Consider the following 24485-nt stretch of genomic DNA (forward strand, 5'->3'; position numbering starts at 1 on the left):
AAGTTGAAATTATTTTTCCTTTTTTTTAACTTCCTGTTAATATGAATAATGCTGAAGTTGCAAAATCTGTTGGACATTTTGGGATGTAAGTGTTCACTGTTTTTGTTAGAGGTGATCTGAAAGTGCTGTTAAAGACTCTGCTGGTTTTCAAGACCAAAGGCATTGTGTATCTTGAGCAAATTCAGATGGGCTAATTCCTATTTTGCCTTAATATTGTCTTAACTAGGTTATTGCAGCCCCAGGCTGCTCAAGTAATTTTCCAACTTCTAGTTTGGAAACAGTTTTGCTCTTTTATGCTAAAACAGAAAATTAAATACTGAAAATACAGATGAACAATTTTCACTTAGAAAACCAAAGGGATGGACTCTCTGTGAATATGAGTGAAGGAGCAGGTGCCTCCTTGTTGTGAAACAGACCCCAGAGAGGTATCTTTGAATGTGCTGCTGTTGGTTAATTATTTAAAAGTAACATCTACTTTCCTAGGATGGATTCTCTGTCAGGAAAAGTTGAGAGGAGACACTGCATAGAATGAAATAAAATTTCACAGTAATAGTTGTGAATCTCTATCACTCTGGGTTCTTTGAGTTTCATTATTCAGTTCCTTTGGGGGTGGAGCAGGGGAAGAGCTGTTCTAGACTTGGCCATGGAGAGTTTTAGGAGCTTATATCATGTTGAAGCAAACGCTAAACAAATTTTGCAAAGCTGAAGCTTTTCATATTGTGCTCAGCACTGCTTGTGGATAGGCATTCTTTGATTCTGTGGATTTTATTCTTTTAATTTTACACTCACTTTCTGGAGGTTGACTAAGTTTGGTCTTTCCTGAACTATACTAAGTGTTACTATGCGGACATTATTCTTAATGGGCATAGGCTGTCATTAGAGCTTTGGTGTATTTTTAATTAGAAAAGGGTTTGGAGGGGTGTAGCATTTGATAGCATTGCCTAAGCATCATTTCCAGTCCAGATACAAAATGGTCAATTTAATAGGACTCTAGGTTTCCACAACTTGCCAGACAAAGTCTAGCGAGATACTATGTGTGAGGAAGATCTTTTTTAAGAAGTAGTGTTTTTTAGGTCTGCAAGATTTCTTTCCCTGGCTTATCTTGCCCAACCTCTTTTCTATCAATTTCTTTATTTCAGCTTTTTTTTTTTTCTAGGTCTGCTCTACTTGTTCCTTCCTTTCTCATTACTCCTCTTCATTCTTCAGTTCTGCTTTTCAAATATTTTCACAGTGACAGTTGCACAATTAATTTGATATTCTCTGTTAAGTGGTTCATTCTTTTTTTCAAGTTTGTATCTTTCCCTTTGCTTGTGTACCTGCATGATCTCTGCAGCAGTTAGTGTACTAAGTTCTGGAACTACAGGTAGCTGATATACAGCTGCTTATAAAGATCAGAAGAGTGTGTCTTTCTGTTATATAATTATTAGACACTACTTTAGAAAGAGGGTTAAATGGTAACTGCTTACTTTTGTAGTCTTAGAGAAATTATCATTGTGTTCTTCTTTTAGAAAGAAAGAACTTTCAACAACCAAGAAAGATCGAGTGAATCATTGCCTGACAATATGTGAAAACATAGTTGCACAATCTTTAAGGTAAGACAATGTCTTTAATTGTATTAGGAGGAATATCTGCTTCAGAGTGTTAGTTATTTAGAGGCTTCCTGTTAATTGCTGTTCATAAATGTTCAAATTCTGTTTAAAACTGAAATGGTACATTTTTTTTTCACCAACCCAAAATTATAAGAATTAATTTTATTTAAACATTGGCAGAGTAGGCATTATCCTTCTACATCAGGCAGAGAAACTGAGGCACAGAGGTCTTGCTAGATTATGCAGGAAAGAGCAGGGAAATGATCTCACAACACCAAAGAAGTGCTTTAATCCACTGAATGTCTTCTCTTGTATAACTGTGTATAATATATGTCTGGTTGGATTATGGAACTCACTTAAGTAGCATTGGTGTTTGCTTTTCATGATACGCATTGTAATTTTTTTAATGTCTGTTTGTTTAGAAATTCTCCAGAATTTCAGAAACTCCTGGGGATTGCTATGGAACTCTTTCTCCTCTGCAGTGAGGATGCAGAATCTGATGTCCGGATGGTTGCTGATGAATGCCTTAATAAAGTTATTAAAGTAAGAATTTTGATATACTGTACTACCAGACTTTAAATCCTCTTGATTCACACTGATGTTCTCTTAGTGATTTCTCTTATTGTTGATAATATTTTATAATTGAAGAGGTTAATGAGACTTCTTAACTAAATTGTGTGTACTCTTAGGAGAGCTTTTTATGCCCAGATCAGGTTATTTAACTTTTCTTCTGTTGTTCATTGCTCCCACCTATTCTTTTTTTCAGTCATTCATTAACTTTGTTCTATACAAGTTAACCAAAACGAGAATGTTTTCTCAAATTTTTCTGAAAACGTGTTTTGGTTTTATATGGAAGGAATACTCTATTATAGTTTTGTAAGTATAGATACTTAACATGAGAAAAGGTAAAGATATTATTAAAAAGCTGACTGAAAGATGTAAAGGCTTTTCATTCCAAACTAGTAGTGTGATTTGCTGAGCCTTGGAGGAGGAGTTTTTAGGCAATAATTAGGGTAAACATGGTGTTCTGGAAATTGTTCATTACTGTACTGTGATCCAGAACGAAGGGCTTGTTGAGCAGCAGGTGGGCATTCATACAAGGTGTCCTGGTTTTGTGTAAAAAGGGGTTCAGGGCAGGACCCACACAGAACAGAACTATGTACTCGCCTCTCCCCCCCTCGAGAGAGAGAGAGACACTTTGGAAAAAAAAATGAAGTATATTGTTCAACAAGGAACAGAAAACGAAAAAGGGAGGTAAGGAAAATAATATATACAAAGATTAGGGGAATAATACAAAAAATAAAATATACAAAACCCTCAGAAATGGTTCCAGGGTCCCACGGAGTGAAAGGACAACCTCCCTCTCCGAGCTCCAAGGCAGGAGTGAAATAAGAAACCACTCCCTGCCTCTTACCAGAGTGTGTGTGGGAGGGGGAGGGAATACAATGGTTTCACACCCACCTGGGGTCCTCCCAGTTGCTGGAAGGTCACGACCCCATTCCAAGCCTCAAACCATGACACAAGGTCAGGCAAGGTCTAAATCTTGATTCAAACTATCTTAACATGAAGCTTTTGAGTAATTCTTGTGAGCTGCTGCTTCCAGAACAGGAATACTTCCTGAAATATTTGACCTTTGAGTCAGTGTAATATGCCTGCATAATTAATCTAGTTAATGCAAAGTTTAAGTGCTTTAGAAATATGCAAATAATAATTTTCTTTAGCATGAAGTGATGTATAGAAGCAAGTAAACAAAACAGCCCTACTTCTGTAGGCATTTGTCTCACGTTCTCTTTGCTTGATATGTGAATGAATTAAGTTGAGGGGGCTTGAACTTGCGTCTGAAAGTCGTATGGAGAAAGATCCCTGGTTATATGGTGTGTTCCACAGTGGTAGGGGATGAGGAAGCACAGGTCTTTTCCTTTTTTCTTTTGCCTTGCAGCACTTTGCTCAATTAATTTGGTTTTAAATGTTTTTCCATTTGTTGTAGTTTAGCACTCTGTGAAATATGTGCACCATTATGTAACTCAATTTCCTTTAAAAGATGCTCTGAAACAGTTCTAGAGAGTGACAACTTCTTTCCACCAAGCTCTTCTGTAGGTCTGGTATAAAAGTTACTGCCTTAATTTGCTGATCTGTTTAATATTGTTGCTTTCTGGCATGTTTCGAAGTAACTTGAAGAATGTCAGATTTTTTTTTTTCTAAATCTTTTTATGGTAGTTTTTGTTCTAAATGTTAAAGCAATTTTAAATGACACAGTCCTCTATCAGTCATTAAACTTGCCAGCTGGTCACAGCTATTGTAGTTTTGAAATTCCAACAGCACGGTTGTATGAGACTGCTGTCAAAGCTGGTCATAGTTTGTGTTCTGTTTCTGTATTTTGTTCTACGTGGAAGTAACTTAGGCTGTATGCAGACACTCTGGTGTGTAAATGCAGAGACAAATATGTGCAGTTTTGTTTTTGGTCGTGCGAGTAGCAGTGATGCTTGTGATGAGTGGAACAGAGGTGTGGGGCCCTGAGCTTGTGTCAGTCTTCTGCTGTTTTAGTACTTCGGGCATTTTACAGACTAATTCTGTTGCCAGGGTGGCACTTTGTATGTTCTCTGTTCAAATCTAAGAATAGAGACCTAAGCATTACTTTTGTAACTGTGTGTCTGTCTGGAGTTTGTTTGTTCCTGTAATTAAAAATTCTAACATTGGTGTAGACAAGGCTGGAAACTGAAACAGCAAATAAGTTTAGATAAACACTCCGTAGGTCATTTTTAAGTATTGCTACACTTTGTCTGTGAAGTTATTCCAGGTAAATGGCTCAAAGTTGAAATAGCTTTGGTGATACCTCTATTTAACAGAAAAAATACCAGTTTGGCAGTTACCAGGGTAAGGTGTTACTGAAGCTCTCATTTCTGAAGCTGATGTACAATTCGTAGTATTACAACTAGTACTACAATGACACTGTGATACCAGTGGGATTGTTCTCACACACTGGAGTACAGTTGGTCTCAGTAGCTTGGATTAATTATTTGTAGTAATTTAGAGTTGACTATGCCTATAATTTCAGATTGGGATGATTTTTTAGATTCTTGCCTGCTAAAAATACAGGTGTAAACTAGTAAAAAGAGTTGCTCCAGGTGAATGTGTTGTAAGGACAGCTTAACCTTGAAGGCAAAGAAGAGCTGATACCTTGTTGTGTCGCTTGATAACCTTGTATACAGAGGCACAGAACTTTCCATAAAAAAAGTTTTGTGAAGTGAGATTTATCCCTACCCACTGTCATATAGGCACCTGCAGTTAATAGTTGGGGTGCCTATGTCAATAGAAAGACAGAAGCTAGGTAAGATATTTCTTGGGAAGGCAATACCATTTTGTTACAATGAGTGGTATGGTTGGGGGAATGACATTTTGGGGCATACAGTTTTAGGGTGGGGAATTGTGCTCTGTAGGAGCCACAGGCACTTAACTGACCATGCTTAAACAGTTGTGGCTTCTACATCAGCCTGTACTATGTATGACTTTGTAGTCATCATGAGTAATCCTGTGAAGATATGAGCTTAATGGTTGATGGTCAAGAAGGCAGATAGAAAATTAGACATTGTTGAATTATTGGGAAGGCATAAAGAATGAGTTACTAAACAGCACTGCATAAATCTACAATGTAAGCATTTCTATGTTGTATGAAGCTCTTGTTTCATCTGAGGAAGTGGTGGTGGAAATATTCATAAATAATAGTATGCACTAGGAAAAATATGGAAACCGTAATACATACACAAAATACTTTGTAGGAAGACACTGTATAGCAGAACTAAAATAGCAGAAAAGAAAAAAAAAAAACCTATGAAAATAAAGATGGAGGGAGAATGATTGAGCTGAGATGAACAGAAAATGACTGCTTCTCAGTGCTTGCTTTCATTTCATGTGCCCTAGCTCTTAGCCAGACTGCAGGTTCAAACCACAACGTATGCTCTGTCACAGTATGCTTGATTAGATCCTAGGATGCAATACTTCTGGTGTCCAGAACACTGTGTGGTGATAAATGGATGCAGAAATTAGGCTGATGCATGAAAGAAGGGTTTTTCATGGGCTGTTAAAGGTAATGGTACAACTGCAGCCTCAGTTTGAGAAATAGTAGGGGATGGTATTTGATGGTGGGATGTATAGCAGGGAATACCTCATGCTGCTTATGAATACTATTTTTGTGCCTTAATATTCTATTCATGAGTGTCTATTCCTGGCCATTGCCAGAAAGCACATTAGGTTGGCTCTGCTTGTGGTCTGATCCCATATGGCTTTTTTTAGGTAGACGGGGCAAAGCAGTAAATATTAACTGCAAATAACTACTAGAATTTGTGAAATTTGACTGCATTTGTTATGTGTAAACGGTGAAGGTGTCTCTCTTCAATATTTAGCACTTTTATACATCAAATATAGGGGCAGTTAGCTTTCAAAAAGGCACAAACTGTGTTTTATTACAAGTGTAATATGGTTCCTAAAAACTACGTGCCCTCTCATACAGTGTATTCTCAATACATCTTATTGCAGGCTTTGATGGATTCCAATCTTCCTAGATTACAATTAGAACTATATAAAGAGATAAAAAAGGTGAGTTTCTATCTTTCATGTCCTTTTGAAATATGGTATTTAGTTAAGGTTTTTAGCATATTGGAATATACTAAACGTTGCTAGTGTAAATAAACAGTATGTCTTTTAAGATCAAGATCAAAGCTTCACTTTGGAAAGACCTGTGACTATTTAATGTATTATTCTACTGGTTTCTCACTATTGGCTGCATTGTTTAGATTTAACTACTCCTGAAAGCTTATTTGGCAGAAAATGTGTGAGCATTTGGTGTCAACAGCAGTCTGAGTTAACCTCAGTGACTCTGTATCCAAAGGAATAAGGTGCATTCACGATGTTTGCTCCACTGACTGAGCTGGAAAGAATAACTTCAAGCAAAGGGTGGTAAAAAGTAGGTGGAGGACAGTGACATTCTTATTTTGATCTAACTTCTTGGAGGAATCTTTTGATCAAGACCTAAAGTGACCTGATAAAAATTTTAACTGCTTTGTGAGTGTGATGTGTATTTACAGCTTCTGTAATAAGCACAGGTAAAACTACCGAAGCATCTCTCTTTGCACCAAAAGCCACAATTTTAGTATGTCCATGGGAAGAATTTTACTAATAGCCTTTTTCATGTATATGACTGCGAAAGAGAAATGCCATGTTCAGGACTGTCACTGAAATCATGTCTCTTGCATCTATAAACATACAGCAAGGCTTGTATAGGGAGAAAATATAGGTGTTATTTGTCAGACAGTTATTTCTATGGGTATGGTAGAGCTCTAGAGAATAAATAACAAAAGCGATATGAATAGCTTTTCTTCTGTCAGATGTGGTCTACTTGTAAGCCCTGTATAAATATCTTACTGTATTGTTGTATGTTAATGTCACACAATTTTTGAGGATACAGAATTGGATGTCTAGCTAATCAACAAAAACCAGCCAGCATAATGAAAAATTGCTTTAAAGTTTCTGAATGTTATGACCAGGTGCAGGAATAAATATTCTGTTGTTCAGGTGGCATGTGCTTCTTAAATATTTGCTCCTGAGTTTGACAGACAGAGGCAAGAGAGAGAGATAGCAGGCATAACAGAAGCACTGAGGAGACTGAGTTTTGTGCATCAGTTGGTTCACTTTCAGAGCCATGCCAGAATCTGTTTGGCTCTGAACCTGAAAAATGCACAGTTTGTAATTCAGATGCAAGGGTTTTACTTGTCATGACCATGAGCCTTTGATACACTAACTGAAGAAAACAGGAAAGAAATGAGTTTCTAAACATCTCAGCTCTGTCTTCAGAGGACCTTGAGAAGCTTTTTGATTAGATTTGAACTAAACAGATACAAAATTTCACATAGACCTCTGACTTGTGTAGTTTTTTGTTTTTCCGACAATACCAAGGAGCTTTACTATATCCTAGACAATAGGTCTAGATAGGATGTAGCTACTAAACTTCAGGATGCAAGCTGTTACCAGCATGTGGGTTTTTTTCTTTGTTGTGCTCAGGAGCTGAAAATTGCTTATTTACATATTTCAACTGCTGTTGATTTTATGCTGCATTTAAATCTCTGCAAGTGTTGCAGTGTCTTTTAGAGTCGTATCATCAGTGTTTCTTTGGTTGGTGCCTTTCTCTGTGGTATTTTAAGCTGACTACAGCAGAGTGGAAATCTCAGACGTTTCCTTCTTTTTCTTGGGTCATTATTATTCATTTCGGGTCATGTGGAAAATTCTTAGTAACAGCTAGAAAAATGAAGGCAGTCTTGGAGCTGGCTTGACTTACTTCCTTTTGGATAAAGGAAATTTATGGCTTCCAGAGACCTTACATTTTTATCTGTTTAAGTAAAATGATATAAAACTGTATGCTATTTTATACTATAGATAAGTGTTTTAGGAAATGGTTTTGTAACAGTTATATATTCTGTCTAGAATGGTGCTTCCAGAAGCCTACGTGCTGCACTCTGGAGATTTGCTGAGCTTGCCCATCTAGTTCGGCCTCAAAAGTGCAGGTAAACATGTCCCACTAATGATATTCCCAAAGAATATTTTACAAAATACAGATCTTAACAAAATGTTACTGTTCTGAAGTTTTAAATACATAATTGGAACGTTGGAAGAATTCCTGTCATGTTATTCTCTCTGAAGCAGCTTTTATTGGATTAGCTGGTTTTCTTTTAGTTTTGGTCTTGTGCTGTACATGACTAGGCGGGAGGAAGGGGAGACTGGGAGGGGAGGAAGGGGAAAACTTTAAGACAATGACTTCTATTTTTTTTAAGTATATTCTTCTCTTGATGTCTGCAAATTGTATTCAGAAGATTGTCTTTTTTCTACGTTCTGTGTAGCTAACAGGTACATCTTTTTTATGATATAGTTATACCACAGAACTTGAGTATGAATTAAAAATATTTGGATGGGTGCTGTTCTGATCTCAAATGAGTTTTTCTTTTACCATGCTTAGGCCATACTTAGTGAACCTTTTGCCCTGTCTAACACGAATAAGTAAGAGACCCGAAGAATCCGTACAGGAGACACTAGCTGCAGCAATACCAAAAATCATGGCGGCCTTTGGCAACTTTGCAAATGACAATGAGATTAAGGTACCTTTCTTTAACCTGTCGTGCTCCCTGTTATATCTCAGAGGCACAGCAAGCTGTCAGCATTACCAGTCAGGTATTACAGAAAGCAGTCTTGCAGCTGCGTGTGTGAGTTAAGGCAAAAGTTGCTCTTATGATACATGTTAAGTCATGCTTTGAATGAATGAAAAATATATTTTCTGACTTAATTCCTTTGTCTCATTTCTCATGAAGTTAAGTGTCTTTGTTCCTAGGTTTTACTGAAGGCTTTCATAGCTAATCTTAAATCCAGTTCCCCTACTATCCGTCGAACAGCAGCAGGATCAGCAGTGAGCATCTGTCAGCATTCACGAAGAACACAGTATTTTTATGCCTGGTTATTGAATGTTCTTTTAGGTAAGACTCAGGAAAAGAAATAATTTCCTTTAGGAGAAGTAACATGAATTTTTTTTTTTAAGACGCGCTTCACATGTGAGAATTTTTCAGGCAAAGCAAGAATACTTAGACTAGCAGTTACACTGGTAATGCTTTCTCTGTTTTATGTTATTTGAGCATATGACTAAAGCTATTTTTATCTGTGTGCTGCAGTGCTAATTCAGTAATGTTGAAAAGAAACAGCTAAAGCTAGAGAAGCAAGTAGCCTGTTGGAAAATGAGGAGGTCTAGGGATTCTGGAAGAACTTGCTCTAGAGTCTGTGAAGACTTGCATTGTTCCTGAGCTTGGCTGCTAGTGCAGCAGATCTGAGGTGGAGGACCTGACTGCTGTTCTCTGGGTCACAGAAACATACTCTCTAACCTTTTTTAGAAGTACCATCATGTAGTTTCTTTGTTGAAAACCTAATTTAGACCAGAAATGGAATTTTTAAATTTAAAACCACACAACTTTACATCAGGTATCACTTCTGTATTTCTTCAGCTGGGAAATTTGCATGGTCTTTGGGGTGTGTTGCAACTCATGATGAGATGTTTATCTGGATTGCAGTGGAAGATTTTGCCTCAGTTTTGTTACTGACGGGAGTTCTTCACTGTGTAGACTTTATTGCAAAAGGAGAGCTGAGGAAGGCTAATGGATACAGAAAGCATTATTGTTAGCCTTGCATCTTTTAAGAACAGGTGAAAAATTCAAATGCCACGTAGCAACTTCCCTTGCTCTGTGACTTGAGAATGGTGTACTTCAGTGCACACGTTGTTCTTTCCTGCCTCAAAAGTGATCTTTTATAACATCCTGGCAATGGCACTGAACTCAGATAGGGCCATTAATAGGAGTTCCATTAATTCAAATTTTTTTTAATTGTCAAATAGAAGGTTGTTTTCCCTACATAACTTACATCTGTTCTTAATAACAGAACCAAGCCTAAAATATATTAACAGGTAGATAAACAGAACAGAGATCCCAGTACTTGAGTAAAAGTGTAAATGGCGTTCGTTAGGATAGAAGCGTGTGTTTCAGTTCTGATTGGCCTTCATTGAACTGCTGGATGGAGAGAAGAGGCAGATGAGGGGAGCCAGAGAGTCTAGATCACTTGGTGAAAGCATCAGGTATTAGAAAATAAATTTCTTCTGTGTTTTTATTGAGAGAAGAGAGGGAACAGGGAGGGTGAGAAAGGATCCTCTGACCATTCTCCCACATTGGTTAAGTCATGGTCAGAAATATTAAATAATGCATATTTTCAAATGTTTCTGTATTTAGAAAGCATTCTTAAGTTGATGCTAGGTTTTGGTTGTCTATTTTTTTGAAAGCTATTATATGGACTAGGTGAAATAATGTTTGTGTTGAAACTAACAACTATCAGTAAGTGAGTAGGGTGCTTCTTTTCTGCCTCCAGGTTTGTTGGTTCCTGTAGAAGATGATCATCCTACTCTTTTAATTCTGGGTGTTTTACTCACCCTAAGGTATCTCATACCCTTATTGCAACAGCAAGTGAAGGATACCAGCCTGAAAGGCAGTTTTGGTGTGACAAGAAAAGAAGCAGAGGTTTCACCTTCACCAGAACAACTTACACAGGTAAAATATGAATAATAACTCTAACCTGAGATGTGCTAATTGGAAGGAAGAGAAATAAATCTTGCATATACTATGATGTAGTGCTAGTTATGATGTTGAACATCCTGAATTCTCTTCTCAAATTCCTGTTCATCTTGGTAAATGATAGTTGGTCCAGTGACTGGAGTTGTTGATACATACTGGCCAGAAATCCCAGAAAAATGCATCAGAAGTACTTGAGGTGCTCCCAAAGGAGCTGAAAAATTATGTTACGCTGCTTTGTGATGTGATTTCTCCTTCTGCAACAATAAACAGAAACAACAGACTCCTACCAAGAAGGCAGTTGAATGGCTATGTTTAACTGGCATTTTTCCTTTGGAAGACTGTGGTAAAGATTAGACACAGCAAATATCAGTCAGTGTACCACTGAAGTTTAATGTATATAAGAAGAAACATATGTTCTGTTTTCATAGAGACTTACTTCAGTACTTTGGGTTTTAGGTTTATGAACTGACTCTGCATTACACCCAGCATCAGGACCATAATGTTGTGACTGGAGCTTTAGAATTATTACAGCAGCTCTTTAGAACACCACCACCTGAACTTCTCCATGCCTTGACTGCTTCAGGGGGCATCGCACAGGTCAGTGTATCCAGAGATGAATCAGCCAGCAGGAACCGCAGTGGGAGTATAGTGGAACTTATCGGTAAGCTATATTTTTGGTAATTTAAGTAAAAAGAGGTCAACAAACATCACCAGCTCAGTTTCTCGGTGTGTGCAAAAAGTATGAAGGATAAAATTAAATGTATCAAGTTACGCATGACCTTCTCCCCCCCAGGCACAGTGAAAGGTTTTTCCATCCTTTATTTAAGTGTGTACACATTCATTGAGTAATGACAAATTCCAGAGTACTTTTTACAGTCTTTGATGGTTTTTTTTGGTTACATGGAACAAGTTAACTGTGGTGACAGATTTTTTCCCACAATTAATGTTCTTCCTGCCAAGCACCTGACAACTGATTCATAAAAAGCTGATGCAATCAGAATTTATAATTACTGAGAGCTCCTTGCTGAATACCAAAGCCAACATAAAAGCATGACTTAAGTTTATCCCTAACTGTTTAAATCAGTGTTCTTGTCTGTAAGTGCATGCTGTTAAAATTCTCTTAACTGCTACTTGCCTGTTTCAAAAGAATCAATCTCTGACTGGATTTCTATCAAGACTTCTGTTTTGAACTAATGGATCATTCTAATATTGCTGCTAGTAGAAGATAATTCATTAGCCAGAAGCAATCATAGCAGTCAAATTTAGAGCTTATTTTTTTTTAAAAAAAGAAAAACACCCAAACCTTTTTCACAAGTGACTTAGAAAAATAAAAAGTCATTTGGTGAATGACCCAAAAAAAATTGGACTTCAAAAGTGATAAGTTTGCTATTTTTTTTTTTCTGGGTGTTTTTTTCCTTCCCATTTGTGGATATAAGAATTCCTTCATGATTTCAGCAGCTTTCTTTGCCCTGATGTGTTGCTTTCTGTGATTTGCAGCTGGAGGGGGGTCTTCATGCAGCCCTGTTCTTGCAAGAAAACATAAAGGTGATTATTTTCAAAACCAAATCTTTAATTACATTCTCTTCATTTTTCCCTGTTTTTTTGTTCTTTCCCTTTCCCACTTCATTGTCTTGCTGAACTTTGGTCTTCATTCACAATTGCCTTTGTGTTACCAGCTGAGCTTAATCACCATAAATCTGACATGATTTTTGATATTGCAATCAAGGTATTCTAAAATTATTCCAAGTAGTATAATAGTTACTTTTGCTGTAGTTCACTGACAAAATTATGGTGATGAATATTGATGACATTTTCACTTGTAAAGAGCACATCTAAAAATAATCTTTTTGAGCAGGGCATTCTTCCTTTTGATGGTAATACTTAACCTTTAATATAACTCACAAAATAATTCCCCTTCCTGGTTTTATTAGGCCTGTGTTGTTTTTTTTTCTTTCACCAATGCACGTGTATGTTTGCATGCTTTGATATTTTTTTTTCTTTTTCTATTCTTGACGATTAATTCTCTGCATTTTGTCTTACTGTGCGCTTTAATTTCTTTCTTCAATAGGTAATTCGTTTACCAGGATTGCAAATAATAGTTTGTTCTGAAGTATTCTCTCCCAGTTTGTGCATGGAAGTACTTCACATCTAGTTGTTTACACTTTGCCTAAAACCAGCCATATCAGTCCTAGAATCACTCTAGATACAGCTGTGTGTTTCATCACCTATTCTAGATGAGCAAAATGTTGTTACTGAAGTGGAACTATGATTGTAGTGCAACCAGTGCAAGCACAGTAAGCAGAGGTATACAATGCTGAAAAGAAAAATTTGAAGAAAACAGTTTAAGACTAAATGAGATTATACAAACTTGAAGGGCCATTATAGCAACTAGCTTACTCTTTTTCCAGATATGTCCTCCTATCTTTGTGTTCAAGGAGTCTCCCAGTGCTTAAGGATCTCCCTGTCTCCTTATATGCTTTAAGATTCTCTAAACTTGAAATAGTGGCTGGAGCTAAAAGAATGCTCATGGATGCAGTGACAGTTTCTAGTTTAGAAACAATAGGCTGGAAAAAAGGCGATGTTCTGAAAGTACGTATTCCTGTAGCATCTGGAGCTGAGGCAGAATGCAACAAATCAGAGTAACAGTGAATAATACTCTTCAATGAAAAATAGTAACTCAACTTTGATACTTAGAATTGTTAGCACTCTTCAATGTAACTCAATATTAATAATAGTGCAAATTCAATTAAGGTGCTTGTTAAAACAATAATGTTTCTTCACTCAGTGGGAAAAATGTATGAGTCATCAACTTTCATCCTTTTCCAAGATCATGGTATGAAGATTTTGCTAAAACAGTAGCATAAATGAAGAAATCTGTTTACAATTTTGTGCTTTGTACAGGTTTAATTTCAAGTTGTGAATTTCTCATCTCCTGTTCCCCTCATCTGTAGAAAGGAGGGAAATATCAAGCCTATTCCTGTTTCTACTTCAAGTCGTTTTGCAGTCTGCTACAATATAGAGTAGTAGGCTTCTGCTGTTGGCCATATGTGAAACTTCTCTAACCGTAATCCTCCTTTGTGTATAGGTGTATAAAGTGGGGCTGATCTGCAGAAATCTGTGACCCTATCACAAGAAATCAGATATACCATGTCTTTTCAGTCTTACTGCTTCAGACCAAGTTTAGTTTTGAGCAGCTGGCCTATGTTGGCTTCTTGGCTTCAGAAAGTTATTTGAAAAAAAGGCTGAAAATTCATTCTTAAATGAAAGCCTATGTTCTGCATTTTAACTGATTTTTTTTTTTTTTTCCAAATAGTGGATAAGTGTCCTGCAGCTTGTTTTGTACGCTCCTTTAAACTTCTACAGCCCAGTACCTCAAATGAGTTTTTTCGGTGTTCTTCAAATTTCCCTTTTAAAGGTGGTGAGCTGTGGGGAGCAGAATATTGTCCTGTTTTTAGTGAAATGGATATAAATGAGAGAGTAGTGAATGACATACTATCTTGCAAGCTTCTTGTGGGGAACTTTTAGCAGAATTTTATTCATTCTTTCATAGGAGTATGTAGTTCTATTACTTTACATAAACATTCATGGAAATGTCAGTTACTTTTCTGCCTTACAGGTTTGAATTGCATAAAACACATTGGAGGAAGAAATTCAACAGGGTTACTGCTTTGTATGAAAGCAGCTGTGATACAGAAATTGATACAAAAACCTGTTAATGCTTTTTTTACCCTCTGGTAACTCCAGGCATGTTTTCTCACATTTAAGTTATCAGAATGTTGGTATCTTGCATGGTGAATCTTAGACTACCAGTGAAGCTTATTCTAAATGGCAGAACATGCTTATCTCAGAGCAGTTCTCATGAATCCTTTCGTCTCACCAAGTGACTGGTGAGATCTGGAAGGCTGGGGCCAGTAGCTCCCTCTGCACTCTGTATCCTGTCCCATTCACAGACTTTAGAGTGCAGTTGTGTCCTTGGTTGGCAGTGTGCATCTGCAGATACCTTTTGCTTTCCAGTGCCTGTTTAAATAGATACTAGTCTGTGAGTAAGTTAACTCAGTGATAACTGCCAGGTTATAAGTTTCTCATTTTTCCTATGACAGAAGCCTCTATGAAGGATTTTGCCTTAATAGTCCCTAGATCTTAATGGCTGCTGTCTGTGGTTCATCATTCTGTCCCACTTATGTTTTCTTGTCCTTCTAGTCTGTGCTGCTATTCCCCCTATGTATTTTGTTATCATTGGAGTTCCAAGCCCCAAACTGCAAGTATTCTTTGATAGTTTTCATAGCCTTAAGAAGGAAGATGTTATTTATTCTATTACTTGAGATGCTTTGGTGCCCTTCTGAGTTGAGGGCGGATGTCAGGTGTTCAGTCCTTAGTAATAGGACATACCTAATGAAATCTGGATCGTAAATAGAGCCCACAAAAATAAACTAGAATGAATAAGGTCATAGGTAGTTTCCTGAATGGTTACACTGTTAAAAATTTAGTGTGTTTCCTTGTCACTGCTGCCTGTTTTTCTCCTGATCAGATTGTGAGGAACTGGGTATTCACTTTCTTCATTCCTTTCTCTTTTCCATCTGTTGCCTGTTGTAGCTTTGAAAAAATTATTTGGGTAAACTTTTTAAAAATAGGTTTTACATATAACTGTCTTGAACTGTTCAGCATGTCAAGTTGACTGTAAATTTGGAAAACTGTAAAGGTTTTTCTTCTGTCATTGCTCAGGGAAGATCCTTCTTGGTGAAGAAGGTTTGGAGGATGATCCTGAAACCCGATCAGATGTTAATGCTGCACCATTTGCAGGTAGCTGACTTTCTCCTTAGCACAATCAGCGTGTGTTACTGGAAGCTAAAAATCCATTCTTTTATGGCTCAATGTAAAATACAAAAGTGATGTGTTATGGTGACTAGGAAGCGGATGGGCCAACAAATCTGAAACTGTAAATATTCCTGGATGTAAAACTTGCAGTCCGTGTCATTAGGAAAATGTGTGTTCTTTTTAATGGATAGGCTGTCATGCTGAGGCAGTGGTATAGATGGAATACCATCTTACAGATGATTGTTTCCATACCTGCAGTTTGTTTATTCTGTGCTTTCCTTAGCCTCGTTTAATATGTGGCTTAGTATGTGATGTCCATATCAAGAGTGAAACACAAGTTTAAACACTTGATTGACTGGTAAATGTCTGTGTTTGGCAGGTTCTGTGAAGGGCGAGATAACCAGTGAGCTGGCTTCTTCATCAGGTGTGTCGACAGCTGGGTCAGCAGGGACTTCAGCTGCTGATCCGACCGCACACGACATCATCACTGAGCAGCCACGTTCCCAGCATACGCTGCAGTCAGACTCTGTAGACCTGACAGGCTGTGATTTGACAAGCACAGCTACTGAAGGGGAAGAAGATGACGTGCTTAGTCGAAGCTCCAGCCAGATCAGTGCTGTTCAGTCAGATCCCACTATGGACTTGAATGATGGGACACAGGCATCCTCACCAATTAGTGATAGCTCTCAGACTACTACAGAAGGTCCAGACTCTGCTGTAACCCCTTCAGACAGTTCTGAAATTGTAAGTGTGCAACGGGCAGAGGGGGGATCCCCTTCTACTGAGGGGCCCGACATATCTCAGAGCTCTTCCATGGAGGGCCCAGACTTGGATTCATCTGTTTACTCGTCTTCTACTTTTCCATCCTCAGCTAGTAACAGTGGAAAGGTCAGCAGCTCACACCTCTATTGAAGAGCTTGACCTCCTTTTAACACTTTCACTTCAGCAGTAACTAAAAACTTCAAAGATGTAATCGGTGTGTTCACTGGGTAGGTCATGAAAGCATTAACAGATTGTCACTTCCTGGAAAAATGTCAATATCAAAGGCTTGACATAAATCCTTTTAGAAACATATCCTTCCTTTTGTATAGATAAAATTGTTTTGGTGCTGGAGGACTAATGGAAGTGTTAAAGGGTGAACAGTATTTGGAATGATAGAGGAGTACTTTTGGAACCTAATGCTTCATTGTCTTTTGCCTGTGCTTTTCACTTGGCAACACAGCGCTTTTTTTTATTCCATCTTAAGGATTTCTTCTATACTGAGAAAATAATGCATGACTTACTAATGTACCAGTTACACATCTAACGGAACACGTGAAAAGTGCATACAATACAGCTATTCTAAGAAATGTCTCACTAGGGAAGTGTATTTTGAGGTTGTGATAAAACCAGCAAAAATATAATTACTTGGGAGCAAGAGCAGAGAATGCAAAAAGCGGAAAACTTGGAATTTAAGTTCTTTTTTCCAAACATTATCAAACTTTAGACTTCACTTTGCTGACAGTAACTTTGGAACAGTAATAGTTGCTTACTGCTACAAAAAGTGGTGAATTTACAAACTAAGCAAATGTTCCTGCACGTGTGAGGATTTGAAAACAAAAGGAGTGATGTTAATTGCTCTGTCTCTGAATTAAATGTAGGCAGTGCAGAGGCTGAAGTGAGCAGGTATTTATTGACAAGATGCATTTCTTGAAAATTCTTTTCAGACCGTTGCATGTGTGAGCTTGCATACTGTTTACAAGCAGTAATTATAAGTAAAATCATTTTTTCGTAGTAGATTGACAGGTTGTCCCACTTACCTGCACACAAGCATTTTATTGAACAATTTCCAGGTGGTTATAAAGTCAGGGAGTCACTGAAGAAGAAGTATCTTTTCTTCTGATAAACTTGCAGTGAAGTATTTTCTACTTTTACTGTCTTCTATTATCATCATTAATTACTTTTCTGGTTATTTCCCCATATACCTACTGCCTATATATTGCATTGGTTCTGAGGGTCAAACTCTCTTCTAGAAGTGTCCATTTTAGTACTCTCTTGTTGAGAATGAAGGAATTAAAAAAAATATAAATTTACTTGTCCTTTGTACACAATGCATTCTTAGTTTGACTTATGTATCTAGGACAAGGGAAGTTATGGGAGAGTTTGACAGCAAGGAACAAGTTCAGTTTGTGACAAAGGTGTTGGTTGTGATTTATAGCTGATGAGATAGATGGATGATTGTGTTTGAGAGAAAGGAGCAAGGAGAGCTGCGGGGGAGGGAATGCACCAAGCGCTTGACTTTCTTACTGCTAATATGGAAGTTCATGGTTCAGATGGGAGACAGTCAGATGTAACTGTGGCCTCCAGTAGCCCAAATGCTGGAGGAGGAGGGGAACTGCTGAGGGTCCTGCATGCAGCTGCACACTAATATTTATCAGACTCATAGTTGCTTTCAGATTCGTTACAGATTACTAACACTGCATGTTTGAGATTTAATACTATGTGTTAAGTCATTTTAAGTCCTGTCCTTGCACTGTGTAGGTTTTGGAGAGTGCTGAAGGACAGTATTCTGGAATGCAAATTGGGCAGCTGCAGGATGAGGAAGATGAGGCTGCAAATATGCTCCAAGATGATTCATCTGAGTCTTTCAGAAATTCTTCTGTTGGTATGTTGATAAATGTGGGACACACAAAGGGATGGACACAGAGCTGGTGACACATTTTGAGCAGGTGTTACAGTTGTATCTGCTGTCTAACTTCGAAGGGACTGAAGACTCGCATAGTGGATATGAAAAACAAATAACTAGATTGAAAAGTAAAGTAAGGAATATATTTCAACACTACTAATGAATTGCTTGTTTTGATCACTGCTAATTTATTTTTCATGTTTGTATAATTAAGTTCGGTTAAAGCGCTTTCAATTTGCATCTGAAATGTTATTTAATGAACTGCCATTTTCTAAAGCTCTTCAACAGCCCCACCTTTTGAAAACCATGAGCCATAGTAGGCAGCCTTCTGATAGCAGTGTAGATAAATTCACATCAAAAGAAGATGCAGCAGATCCTAGTGATCATGAAAATAAGGTGAGTAGTCACAGTGGTCTGGTTTAAAGTTTAAAACAACTAAGTTAATTAAAAATTCAGTTATGAGCATGTAAATTAGGTCAAATGTGGGTAGCCTGTATGTGGTGTACTTCATTGTAGGTCAAAATAACTGGTTAATAATACAATGAGTTATAGCCTGAATTTGATTTAACATAAGGTGAATACACAAGTGTTGATAGCTTTCATATAATCACCAGCAAAACCATAACAGAACACAAACTGCTGAGATCACAAATCTCTTTTGTCTGTGTGTCAGTAGTGTACACTGAGGCTTTATTACCCAAAATATCTTTGCACTGGTTGCTAACCCTGTAGGTGACTTCATGATCTCAGAAGTTATGTCTTACTCTTAGAGGCTGTCTTTTTGTGAAGAGGCTCATGTCATTCTAACCACAGGTTATTAATTTCCTAATATGTTTTTTGACTTTAGCTTTGGATTTTGGTGTGGCCTGGGGAAAAAGAATTGTTTGTGGTGGGCACAGTTAAATCAGCTTGGGCTGCTGGGGAAGTCTAAGTGTGGAACTACAGAAGGCTGTGTAGCCACCTTTGGAAGCAACTTGGGAATTTATTGCTTTTCATTCAGATTTTCTAGAGAGCATTGTTTCGTGTCAGTGGTTTACTAGACTCCTTCAGAGCAAACAGCAGGTCTAGGTAGTTCGGAATATCTAAAGAATTATTATTGTTTAAGTGGTAAAATTAAACCAGTTCTGATACTGGGTACAAAATTCCCCAAAGCATTACATTTTAAGGCTTTTTTTGAAGTATATATTAAATGTTTGGTATTGCAACCTTTATACATTTGGGGATGTGCAGTATTTCTAAATCTTGTTCTGCTTGATGTTTTATTTAAACTGAGGATAAATTTTTATTTATGTAAAAATTTCGATTTGCCTTCAATAGCCCTCAAGGGTAAAGGGAGACATAGGTCACTATACAGATGGGAATTCTGCTCCTTTAGTGCACTGCGTTAGACTTCTGTCAGCCTCTTTTCTGCTTACTGGGGAGAAAGGAGGTAAGTTTCTGTTCAAGACTCATTGGTTCATTGTGTCTCTCAAAGTACAGAGTTGGTAGTGGGATCAGTTTACTCTGTCTGGTTTTTAGTATCTCATTTTATTAGAGATTTCAAGGGTGAGTGTTTTTTTCTGTGACAGTCCTGACTTAAGTGACTACACTAGGGTACAGGAAAAACTGAAAATACTTAAGATTTGTTTTACTTAATTCTTAGTACTTAATTTCATTTTACAATGAATCCTGTCTTGAACGATTGGACATCTAAGATAGTAAACTGACCTGTAAGTCAAATACTTAATTACATTTACAATTTGTAAATTCCTCTGACATTTAACCTGTGGGGCCATGATGGTTCATAAATTCTGTGGAGCTGCAAAGGGAATCAAGTGGTATCAGTATTTCTTTTCATCAGTACTGGGTGCCCAGTTTGTCCACTATAAAAGTATCAATACCTCAGTAAAGAAATAGTTTTCTGAGTTACACTTCATTCACTTGAACTCCTAAAACAAGTTCAGAAGAATGTTTTTTTGAGTACTTAATATATTTACAGCTCATTTTGTTTACTATGCCTTATTTGTTTAATTAAAACGAGTGACTCTTTTTAGCTTTATCACAGAGTTGTTTGAATTCCATTTTAAGTTTTTCAAATGTACTTCAGACATAGTTGAAATGCTGAGTTGAATTTTTTTTTTTTTTCCTCCACTTCTAACATCTTAGAGCATTTCTGTAAGTTTGTGTTGCTATTTTTGTGGGGTTTTTGTGTGGTAGTCAGAGGAACTTTATCCTTTTTTGTTCAGGTACTCTGCTAATGTTCTTGGAAAGACAGTAGCTGTGCTCTCAGCAGTGAAGAAACTTAGTTGGAAGTGTGTATGGGTTATTGGTTGTGTGCTTTGTTTTAAAAAAGGCAATATATAACTGGTGTCTGTGATAAAATGAAAAAGCTTGCTCTACCTTTTGTGGTTTTTTTCTTTTGCCCAGGCTAAGCTATTTATATCCTACAGAGTTAATTATTAACTTAAAACAATTCAGAAATCTTTTGATTACTCTTTTTTTAATTCTCTCCAGCTTTAGTTCCTGATAGAGATGTAAGAGTCAGTGTAAAAGCCTTGGCAGTAAGTTGTGTTGGAGCAGCCGTCGCACTTCACCCTGAGTCTTTCTTCAGCAAACTGTATAAAACACCCCTTGAAGCAGTAGGAGAAGAGTATGGTATGTTCCAGTTCACATAGTCCCCATTCTAATAGTTGAGTTTGAGTTTCCGGATAGGTGAGGCAGCATCTAAACTGAAAACTCTAAATCGAGCTCAGTATTTGCAAACAAATATTGCACCAATTGGAATAAATGTGCTGCCTGTGCTAGTAGCACATGTGGTGAGATTGTTTTTTAGGAAGACTTAAGTTTCAGTGGACAAGCTTGTACTGCTTCTGACAAGTTAAAGCTGTTGTATAGCTGCTATATAGAAATGATTTGTTTATCTTAAATGGTTTCTTCTAAATTATTTCAAGCTATCTTAGGGTGATAAGCCAAATGTTTTCTAAGCCATTTGGTTTGTTTCTATAAATGCTGCAATGTGATAAGCAGGGACCTGCAGTACTTAACTGATAGTGGCAAAGGTGGAGTGTTCACCAGAACTCTTCTTGGATTTCCCCAGAGGTCTTTATGTGCAATTGAATTAAATCACTAGTGTGTTCATGTGTGATCCTTGGTCTGGATGGTGTGGGTGATCTGTGGAGTACATGCAGGAGGATCTATGAAAGGTAGAACTGAGCCGTATTGTGAATACACTGACAATGACGGTACAATAACTGGTACCTCCACTGAAACATTTTTAGGGATAAGTTGAAGACTAGTATTTTTAAAATAAAGTAGTTGTAACTTATTTTCTTAGAGGAGCAGTATGTATCGGATATTCTGAACTACATTGACCATGGGGATCCTCAGATCAGAGGAGCTACTGCCATTCTGTGTGGAACAATTGTCAACTCCATTCTAATTAAATCCCGCTTTGATGTGGAAAAATGGCTAATAAATGTCAGAAGTTCAACAGGTAACAACTTATTTTAAGTGTTTTTTTATAATGGAAGCAAAATTTTCTGTTGTTTCATGGCTCTAATTTTTTTTTGTTAGGGAATCACTTTTCCTTGGTAGACTGCATACCTCTGCTACAGAAAACACTGAAAGATGAGTCCTCTGTTACATGCAAACTGGCTTGTACAGCTGTGAGGGTAAGCAGAAGTAGTAATTTATTTACAGGACCACAGATCACAGAGGTGTTATTCATTGACTAGGATCCTGCTATGCTCAGGTGTATAAACCTGGTAAAAATTACTTCTTCCCCAAGAACTTTATTGTAGAAAACATGTATTCAGGCACAGAAATAAAGGAACAAACAGCTGGAAAGCCACTATATTGGTTAGACTGCAATACTTTTAGTCATAAATGTATTGGTGTGAACCTTTAACAGTAGGATGAGTGCGTTAGGTAGGAAGGATATCTAGCCTAATGAGGGAAGTCTGAGCATGTAAATCTGGTTATAGCCTTTATTTGGAGAGGATAAACTATATGTCAGAAATAAGTGAAATGGTGATTATTTTCTGAAATAATTTTTTAAAATGAGGTGTCAGGAAAGTGCATGTTCCAAATGGGGTGGAACATCCATCAGGCAATTGTTAGAGACAATAGCTGGATTTGTGAGTGGAAATTTGAGCTTGTGAATCTTATTGCAGTAATATTTGTGGAAGTTTTTCTGTGAAAAAGCAGTGGAGTGCAAGAAGAAGGTTGCCCTTGAGAAATTTTTTTTAAAAATTAGAACAAGGACAAATTGGAGGCCAAGGGAAATAAATTCACTGTGGAGAGGCACACAGTGGCTGACTGTATTGCAACTTATGGGTCAGTGAGGCAAAGCACAGCTTTTAGTAAAATGCAGATGGTTAACACGCAAAGTATGATTTCATGTGCTAAGAGGAGGAGTCTGTGATAGAGCTGAGGAGAGGAAATGAAACAGAAGGTTAAAAAGGTAATTTAATTTTATTATCTTATTGCCTGTATATACTGTTCTTACATAGTATTATACTTAATGATTATGGCTTTTTAGAAGACTTCACTTGATTGTTCAGTTCAGGCAATTTATACTAGTCAGTTTTGACTTTCTTTCTCACAGTTTGTAGTGTAGTCTGACTTCATATCTTTCAGCAGAAACATTCTAAAGTGTTTTGGGTTGTTAATCTACAAACAAGAAAGTAGTTAAATAGGACATAGAAGTGTAGGGTTCTATAACCAGAGATCACACATCATGCATCTAGCTCAACAGTCATTGAAGTGAGGAGGTATGACTTTTTCAAAAGCTGGGTGTCTAAAAACACCCTGTGGAAATTAGGAGATACTGTATTGGAACAAATAAGAATATAGTGCTTGTGCTGTTTAAGCCCTGTGAGTTTTGGACCTTGCTCTTGGGAGAATTGTCCTCTGATCTCTGAGGCTTGTGTCCCTCTCAAGAGTTCATACTCAGAAGCAGGTTTCAGCAGTTCACATGGAGTTCTAGCCCTGCCAAGTACCTAGCTCTTATACTTCTAGCTCTTAAGCAATGACTTTTTTCAGTATTCTAAATAAAACAAACTTTCTTTTTAGTGATCACATACATACTTAGATTGAGAGAACCTCTTCTCTAATATAACTGAAGGTTATTTTTTCTTCTCAGCATTGCATCATGAGCTTATGTAGTAGCAGTTACAGTGAACTAGGTTTGCAATTAATTGTTGACCTCCTTACACTGAAGAACAGCTCATATTGGCTAGTAAGGACAGAACTTCTGGAAACACTTGCAGAGGTAGATTTTCGGTAAGTGTTTATATTTTTCCATGGGTATTACAGCTGCAGTTCAAAGATGCTGTGTATAATAAACTGGAACCATAATGGAGCAGTTTCTTCTGAAACATTAATGAGTTCTATAAAATTAATTCAGACCAATCATTCCTACAAGGAATGTAGCAATTCCTTTGTCAGGGTAATGTTGACTTTGCTACCAAGCTCAGTCCTAGTAACACTGTATAGAAATTTCTAGTTCAGTGGTCTGTTTTATCTAGTCTTCTCTAAATCTTCAACTTAACTTGGATTTCATGTCCAGGTTGTGTGGGTTTTTTTAAAGAAAAAGTCCCTTGCTTGTTCTGTTACTGTCACCTCTCTGCTGTTTCTCAGTTCATTATACTGAATGAGTGAAACAAAATGAATATGGCTTTACTTCCTTCTCTTGCATTCCCTCATTCTATACAGGTTCTTCAGGGTGAAAGAAAAAAGATGTTTGTATGAAAGTCTTCACGTTATCCTTGGTCATGCAAAATTGGACTCTTTTTGAATAGTGATATTTGGAATGTGATACCATCCTTTCAAAGCAGTCTGATTTTTCTGTGCATAGGAAAAAAAGCTATTACAATCACAATGTGTAAATAATCTTTAACTAAAGAAAAGCAATTCTTCTATTACCCTGGCCAGAAAGTAGTTTAGCAAACAGCTTACCTTTTCTAAAGGTAGTAATAAGTATGTTTGCTTCTTAGGTTTCTCTGCAGTAGTGTTTTTTAAAAAATAGAACCCCGAGAGTGCTGGAGGGAGGAATAACATTTAATGTTAACTCATGTACTCTAAATACTATTTTACCACAGGCTAATCAGCTTCTTGGAAGGAAGAACTGAGAGCTTGCATAGAGGAATTCATCATTATACTGGTGTAAGTAAATTATTCAATAAATATATTGTGTTTCTGGATTAAGATGCCAGTGCAACTTCAGTACTTAATATTTAAATTCTATTGATCTAGATAGTAAGTAAATTTTAGAATCATAGAATCATAGAA

At 37.2% G+C, this 24485-nt stretch overlaps 1 protein-coding gene across 1 annotated transcript; it reads left to right on the forward strand.

The window, feature by feature from the left end:
* Positions 1–1508: 1508 nt before the first annotated feature.
* LOC103768823 (huntingtin-like) lies at positions 1509–24359 on the forward strand (the record flags this gene model as incomplete). Its single annotated transcript, XM_008935979.1, has 18 exons — positions 1509–1592; positions 2012–2132; positions 6123–6182; positions 8064–8143; positions 8593–8731; positions 8962–9103; positions 10533–10711; positions 11192–11396; positions 15458–15535; positions 15930–16294; positions 18071–18194; positions 18493–18611; positions 19533–19644; positions 20709–20849; positions 21529–21687; positions 21768–21865; positions 23338–23477; positions 24296–24359. Coding segments are annotated over 18 exons (2410 nt in total), but the record flags the coding sequence as incomplete, so codon positions are not given.
* Positions 24360–24485: the final 126 nt, after the last annotated feature.

This window comes from Merops nubicus, unplaced genomic scaffold, assembly GCF_000691845.1.
Source record: "Merops nubicus isolate BGI_N331 unplaced genomic scaffold, ASM69184v1 scaffold50042, whole genome shotgun sequence".
Taxonomy (NCBI): domain Eukaryota; kingdom Metazoa; phylum Chordata; class Aves; order Coraciiformes; family Meropidae; genus Merops; species Merops nubicus.